The sequence below is a fragment of the Sander vitreus genome, unplaced genomic scaffold (genome assembly GCF_031162955.1).
Source record: "Sander vitreus isolate 19-12246 unplaced genomic scaffold, sanVit1 ctg281_0, whole genome shotgun sequence".
NCBI lineage: Eukaryota > Metazoa > Chordata > Actinopteri > Perciformes > Percidae > Sander > Sander vitreus.
In genome coordinates this window covers 15,001-22,500 of record NW_027595439.1, presented here as the reverse complement: position 1 = coordinate 22,500, position 7,500 = coordinate 15,001, and the positions used below count along the sequence as shown (strand labels likewise).

The 7,500-nt window shown below is 49.6% G+C and overlaps 1 protein-coding gene across 1 annotated transcript in view; it reads left to right on the top strand.

Moving 5' to 3' along the window:
* Positions 1-7,500, top strand: part of LOC144513559 (pleckstrin homology domain-containing family G member 4B-like) — a 37,087-nt gene that overhangs the window by 24,399 nt on the left and 5,188 nt on the right. Inside the window, exons 3-4 of the mRNA XM_078244662.1 lie at positions 1,762-3,814; positions 6,469-6,618. Coding sequence (XP_078100788.1) covers positions 1,762-3,814; positions 6,469-6,618 — 2,203 coding nt within the window. The remainder of the gene's footprint in view (positions 1-1,761; positions 3,815-6,468; positions 6,619-7,500) is intronic.

Sequence of the window (7,500 nt, the reverse complement as noted above, 5' to 3'; positions counted from 1 at the left end):
GACCACTAAGGTCTATATAAAGAGACTTCAGATACAGTATTAGGGGACCACTAAGGTCTATATAAAAGAGACTTCAGATACAGTATTAGGGGACCACTAAGGTCTATATAAAAGAGACTTCAGATACAGTATTAGGGGACCACTAAGGTCTATATAAAAGAGACTTCAGATACAGTATTAGGGGACCACTAAGGTCTATATAAAAGAGACTTCAGATACAGTATTAGGGGACCACTAAGGTCTATATAAAGAGACTTCAGATACAGTATTAGGGGACCACTAAGGTCTATATAAAAGGATCCAAAGAGCATCATGTCATGGGACCTTTAATTCATCAGTCAGCAGTTAGATATGTTGATGGAGGAACACATGAACAAACAGATCAGTGTCTGTGAGTCAGGACTCTCAGGTTGTTGCTGCTCCTGCCTGTTGAACAGCGTACGTGGTTAGCTGATGTGTCATGTTTGGTTAAGATTACTCTGTGGGATCGGCACTCACCTGGCTGCTGTCGGGCACCTCCTCGCCCACACACAGAGGCCAGCTGTTCAGCAGCAAACACTGATTATTGGCTGACTGATGGAGAGCTGTTAAAGGGCAACTTTGGGTTTTTTTTCAACCTGGACTCTACGTCTCCATGTTTCTGTGTCTGAGTGTCTGATGGGAACAAGGATCTCTGAAACTGGTCCAGTATTAAACCAGAACCAAGCTGTAATGTTACCCTACAGGACTAATGTTCAGCAGCAGTTAGTAACAAGCTGTAATGTTACCCTACAGGACTAATGTTCAGCAGCAGTTAGTAACAAGCTGTAATGTTACCCTACAGGACTAATGTTCAGCAGCAGTTAGTAACAAGCTGTAATGTTACCCTACAGGACTAATGTTCAGCAGCAGTTAGCGTCACTAAAAGTTGTGTTGTTGCTTCTGACAGACTCAGATTATTATTCTAAGTGTCTGACAACATTATGAAAGGATCCCTACAGAGATAGACCTTTTAGTTAAAGAGTAAGATCCTTTTAGTTTAACGTTAAACAGCCCCGAAATCACCATCACCAAACTCCACCAGACTCCATGTAAATAATCAGGACTTTTAGCGTGTATAGAGCCAGCATATCTCCACCAGACTCCATGTAAATAATCAGGACTTTTAGCGTGTATAGAGCCAGCATATCTCCACCCAGGCTCCATGCACCAATCAGGACTTTTAGCGTGTGTAGAGCCAGCATATCTCCACATGTAAATGGGTGAATTAAGGGTTTATTTCAACCAAACCAGAGTGGTGATTGTTGGAACAGTGGAAAGATGAACCAAGACGGCTTTTGGTAGTTTGATTTAGTTTCTGTCCACTATGAATGAAGTGTGTTTTACGATGATAAAAGTCCTGATTATTTACATGGAGTCTGGTGGAAATATGCTGGCTCTATACACGCTAAAAGTCCTGATTATTTACATGGAGTCTGGTGGAGTTTGGTGATGGTGATTTGTAGCGATTTTGGGGGTGTTTCATAAAATGAATCATTTTTACTGATCCTAATCGTGTCTTCTCTCCTTGTCCCTCCTCCTTGTCTCCTCTCCTTGTCCCTCCTCCTTTCCCTCCTTGTCTTCTCTCCTTGTCCCTCCTCCTTGTCTCTCCTCCTTTCCCTCCTTGTCTTCTCTCCTTGTCCCTCCTCCTTGTCTCCTCTCCTTGTCCCTCCTCCTTTCCCTCCTCGTCTTCCCTCCTTGTCTTCTCTCCTTGTCTCCTCTCCTTGTCTCCTCCCCTCTCAGTTGCAGTACTGTGGTCTGTTGTTCCGTCATGAAGGCTGGCCTCTGTGCGTCCACGAGAAGCTAGTTGTTCAGCTCTGTCCTCTGGACCCCCGTCTCCTCCGTCCGGGAGACTTCTACCTGCTGGTTTCTCCCCCCGCTGCTGCCACCACTTCTCCTCGCCGCTCCACGGCTGCCTCCCCCTCCCCCCGCCTGCTCCTGTGCAGCGTGTCAGCCAGTGGCCGCCATGTGGAGCAGCAGGAGGTGTCACCGTTAGCGCTGGGCTCTGTCTTCAGCATGGCGTGGCTGGACTCAGTCAACAGGGAGCGGGAGCAGCAAGGAGCGTCCCGCCTACAGCGCTGCGTCCTCTCTGCGCACGGAGACGTCTTCAGGGTCCCCTGGGAGGACCTGGTCTACCCACAATTCATCAGCCCGCCCCGCGCCGCCCTAAAGGAGCCGGAGGAGCCGCGCGGAAAGGATGGAGACACACTGAGTCCCTGTAAAGACACTGGCTTGTCTGGACAGGACGTAAAGCTGCTCCAATCAGCAGCGAGCAGCGAGGGCGACGACTCGGAGGGCGAGTACGTGGAGCTGACGGAGCTGCCTCGCTTCTCCCCGCAGAAAGGCTCCTTAACCCAGTCCATCAGAGCCAGGACCAGCACACACACCACTGCACACACACCTCACACACCTAACAACGCACACACACTCTCTGATTCTAGGACACACACTCCCAAAACCCCTCACACACACTCTGCTGATGCAAACGCTCCTCACAACGCACACACACTCTCTGATTCTACTACACACACTCCCAAAACCATTCACACACGTTCTGCTGCTACAAAACACACTCCCAAAACCATTAACAGGCACTCTGATGCTTCACACACACTTTCTGATGCTGCACACACTCTTAAAACCTCTCAAACACGTTGTGATGCTTCACACACACTCTCTGATGTCGTAAACACACCTAACAACCCTGAAACACACTATGATTCTGCAACACACACTCCCAAAACCCCTCACACACTCTCTGCTGCTGCTAACCCGGCTAACGCTGGCTCCCCCCGACCCTGTGCGGAGGTCAGCTCCCATACCGAGCTTTGCTCGCGGCTCATCGAGGAAAACCTGAACCAGGACTCGTGTGGACCTCTCATCCTCCCCCCCTGCACCTCCTCCGCCCGCTGGACGCCACAGGAACAGAAAGGAGGTACTGATTCAGAGGAGGAGCGAGCGAAAGAGAGGGAGACAGAGGAGAGGGAGACAGAGAGGGAGACAGAGGAGGAGAGGGAGACAGAGGAGGAGACAGAGAGGGAGACAGAGGAGGAGACGGAGACAGAGGAGGAGAGGGAGACAGAGGAGGAGACGGAGAGGGAGAAAGGGAAGCGTGAGACAGTAGTTGATGAAGGGGAAGAGAAGGAAGAAGAATCAGAGGATGAAGATGAAGATTTGTTGACTGAAAGTGGCGAGACGGAGGAAGAGGTGGTGGAGGTGGAAGAGGAGGTTCAGGTTACGGTTCTGCAGCACAGTCAGGAAAGAAGGGAGGAGGAGCAGGTGATGAACGAAGACGAGAGAAAAGGAGGGGAGGAGGAAGAGAGACGAGGTGAACAGACGCACACAGATAAGAAAGCTGATTTATGTTTGAATGCACACTCTCAAGACTCTTATTCTGAAAATACAGAAAACAAACACTCTGAGGACTCTTATTCTGAAAATACAGAAAACAAACACTCTGAGGACTCTTATTCTGAAAATACAGAAAACAATCACTCTGAGGACTCTTATTCTGAAAATACAGAAAACAAACACTCTGAGGACTCTTATTCTGAAAATACAGAAAACAAACACTCTGAGGACTCTTATTCTGAAAATACAGAAAACAAACAATCTGAAGACTCTTATTGTGAAAACAACACACTCCAAACACTCTGTGGGGAGCCTAACACACCCGCGATGGATCCAGACTCACTTTGCACTGAACCTGAGGACTCTGAAGACAAACAGGAAGAGAAGGAGGATGAGGAAGAGGAGGAGAAAGAAGGAGAAAGAACTGCAGAGCTTCAAACTAAAGGTACACACACTTTTTCTCCTCCTCAATCTAAACTTTCCCCATCCTGCTTTTCATCCCACAAACCATCTTTCTGTCTTCATTCATCACCTGCTCCTCTTCCTGCTCCTCTGATTGGCTGAATTAATCCTCCTCTTCCTCCTAGCCTGACCAGCCAGCCCCACAATCAGATGTTGGGTCTGGGAACTCCCCATTGGCTGGGCTCAATCTGAGGGGCGGGTTAAATGGTTGTCTTTCAGATTCCCTCTGCACCAATAGGATAGCTCTCCAACCAATCAGAGCAACGCACATCTTCCTTTTTTAAGAATGACTTCAGGGCCGTTCTTTGTTCTTTTCTCAAAGAAAAGCTGAACTCCAAGTCTTCCAGAGACGCTGTTCACCAGCAGCAGCAGCAGCCATAAGCCCCGCCCACCCACTCTATACACGATGTGATTGGCCCGACCAGAGTTTGGTTTTTCCAGCTTGTAAGCCAACGGAGAGTTGCTAGACGACCCTGCTGCAGATTACATCTGCTGCTGCTGGGGGGGTCTAGATTTCTAGGCTATCTTCCTGCTCCTCTGATTGGCTGAATTAATCCTTCGCCGCCTCCTCCTCCTCCTCCTCCTCCTCCTCCTCCTCCTCCCCTTCTTCTTCCTCCTCCTCCTCCTCCTCCTCTTCCTCCTCCTCCCCTCCCCTTCTTCTTCCTCCTCCTCCTCCTCCCTTTTCCATCTTCCTCCTCCTCCCTTTTCCATCTTCTTCCTTCTCCTCTTCCTCCTCCTTCTCTTCCTCTTCCTCCTCTTCCTCCTCCTCCTCTTCCCTTTTCCATCTTCCTTCTCCTCCTCCTCCTCTTCCTCCTTCTCCCTTTTCCATCTTCCTCCTCTTCCTCCTCCCTTTTCCATCTTCCTCCTCTTCCTCCTCCTTCTCTTCCTCTTCCTCCTCTTCCCTTTTCCATCTTCCTCCTCCTCCTCCTCTTCCTCCTTCTCCCTTTTCCATCTTCCTCCTCCTCCTCTTCCTCCTTCTCCCTTTTCCATCTTCCTCCTCCTCCTCTTCCTCCTCCTCCTCCTTTTTCCATCTTCCTCCTCTTCCTCCCTTTCCCATCTTCCTCTTCTCCCTTTTCCATCTTCCTTCTCCTCATCCTCCTTTTTCCATCTTCCTCCCTTTTCCATCTTCCATCTTCCTCCTTTTTCCATCTTCCTCCTCCTCCTCCTTTTTCCATCTTCCTCCCTTTTCCATCTTCCTCCTCCTCCTCCCCCCTTTTCCATCTTCCTCCCTTTTTCCATCTTCCTCCTCCTCCTCCTCCTCCATCTTCCTCCTCTAACACGCTCCTGTTTGGATGCAGAGGATCCAGTGGAGCATTAACAGGAGCAGATGTGGTTAGAGGAATAGTCAGAATACCTTCAGACTGCTAACAGAACTAAAACCTACGGAGCGTGTGCAGACATGTACTAGTACACTTTCAAACCAGCTCCAAACGTGGTTTAGTTAGTGGACTAGTTAGAGAGTGGAGGACTAGTTAGAGAGTGGAGGACTAGTTAGAGAGTGGAGGACTAGTTAGTGAGTGGAGAGTGGAGGACTAGTTAGTGAGTGGAGAGTGGAGGACTAGTTAGTGAGTGGAGGACTAGTTAGAGAGTGGAGGACTAGTTAGTGAGTGGAGAGTGGAGGACTAGTTAGTGAGTGGAGAGTGGAGGACTAGTTAGTGAGTGGAGGACTAGTTAGAGAGTGGAGGACTAGTTAGAGAGTGGAGAGTGGAGGACTAGTTAGAGAGTGGAGAGTGGAGGACTAGTTAGAGAGTGGAGAGTGGAGGACTAGTTAGAGAGTGGAGGACTAGTTAGAGAGTGGAGGACTAGTTAGAGAGTGGAGAGTGGAGGACTAGTTAGAGAGTGGAGGACTAGTTAGTGAGTGGAGGACTAGTTAGTGAGTGGAGGACTAGTTAGTGGAGAGTGGAGGACTAGTTAGAGAGTGGAGGACTAGTTAGAGAGTGGAGGACTAGTTAGTGAGTGGAGAGTGGAGGACTAGTTAGTGAGTGGAGGACTAGTTAGTGAGTGGAGGACTAGTTAGTGAGTGGAGTGGAGGACTAGTTAGTGAGTGGAGGACTAGTTAGTGAGTGGAGGACTAGTTAGTGGAGAGTGGAGGACTAGTGAGTGGAGAGTGGAGGACTAGTTAGTGAGTGGAGGACTAGTTAGTGAGTGGAGGACTAGCTAGTGAGTGGAGGACTAGTTAGTGAGTGGAGGACTAGCTAGTGAGTGGAGGACTAGTTAGAGAGTGGAGGACTAGTTAGTGAGTGGAGGACTAGTTAGAGAGTGGAGGACTAGTTAGTGAGTGGAGAGTGGAGGACTAGTTAGTGAGTGGAGAGTGGAGGACTAGTTAGTGAGTGGAGGACTAGTGAGTGGAGGACTAGTTAGTGAGTGGAGGACTAGCTAGTGAGTGGAGGACTAGTTAGTGAGTGGAGGACTAGTTAGTGTGAGGTTAAGATGAGGTCAAAGAGGACCTCTGTTTCTGTGTCTACGTCTGTGTGTGTCTCTGTGTGTGTGTGTGTGTGTGTGTGTGTAATAAACCAATGTGTATAAAGCTATAATAATATGTACATGTAAACATAGTCAATCAAGGTCCTCACAAGTCCAGTAGAAACGTTTTAAGGTGTGTTGTCCAGTCCGTCAGTGTTTGTCGTCTCTCTTCAGGTCTCGGCAGCCTGTCTGCCGGTCCCAGTCCAACAGAACCGGACCAATCAGCAGCCTCTCCACAGCCGGACCAATCAGCTGCTGCCACAGTCCCAGTCCTGTCCACCTCCTACAGAATGCTGCTCACATCTGGAGCGCTGTGTCTGCCTGGTGAGAAAACACTCCTGTAGACTCCAGCTGAACTAGACCCAGAACCCAGAACCCAGAAACACTCACGTAGACTCCAGCTGAACCAGGTCCAGACCCAGAACCCAGAAACACTCTCGTAGACTCCAGCTGAACCAGGTCCAGACCCAGAAACATTCTCGTAGACTCCAGCTGAACCAGGTCCAGACCCAGAACCCAGAACCACTCTTGTAGACTCCAGCTGAACCAGGTCCAGACCCAGAATCCAGAACCACTCAGGTAGACTCCAGCTGAACCAGGTCCAGACCCAGAACCACTCAGGTAGACTCCAACTGAACCAGGTTCAGACCCAGATGTGACCTCTACTTCCTGTGATCAGGTGTGGTCTGTACTTCCTGTGGTCAGGTGTGATCTGTACTTCCTGTGGTCAGGTGTAGTCTGTACTACCTGTGGTCAGGTGTGGTCAGGTGTGGTCTGTACTACCTGTGGTCAGGTGTGGTCTGTACCTGTGGTCAGGTGTAGTCTGTACTACCTGTGGTCAGGTGGGGTCTGTACTACCTGTGGTCAGGTGTAGTCTGTACTACCTGTGGTCAGGTGTAGTCTGTACTACCTGTGGTCAGGTGTGGTTTGTACTACCTGTGGTCAGGTGTAGTCTGTACTACCTGTGGTCTGTACTACCTGTGGTCAGGTGTGGTCTGTACTACCTGTGGTCAGGTGTAGTCTGTACTACCTGTGGTCTGTACTACCTGTGGTCAGGTGTGGTCTGTACTACCTGTGGTCAGGTGTGGTTTGTACTTCCTGTGGTCTGTACTACCTGTGGTCAGGTGTGGTTTGTACTACCTGTGGTCAGGTGTGGTCTGTACTACCTGTGGTCAGGTGTGGTCTGTACTACCTGTGGTCAGGTGG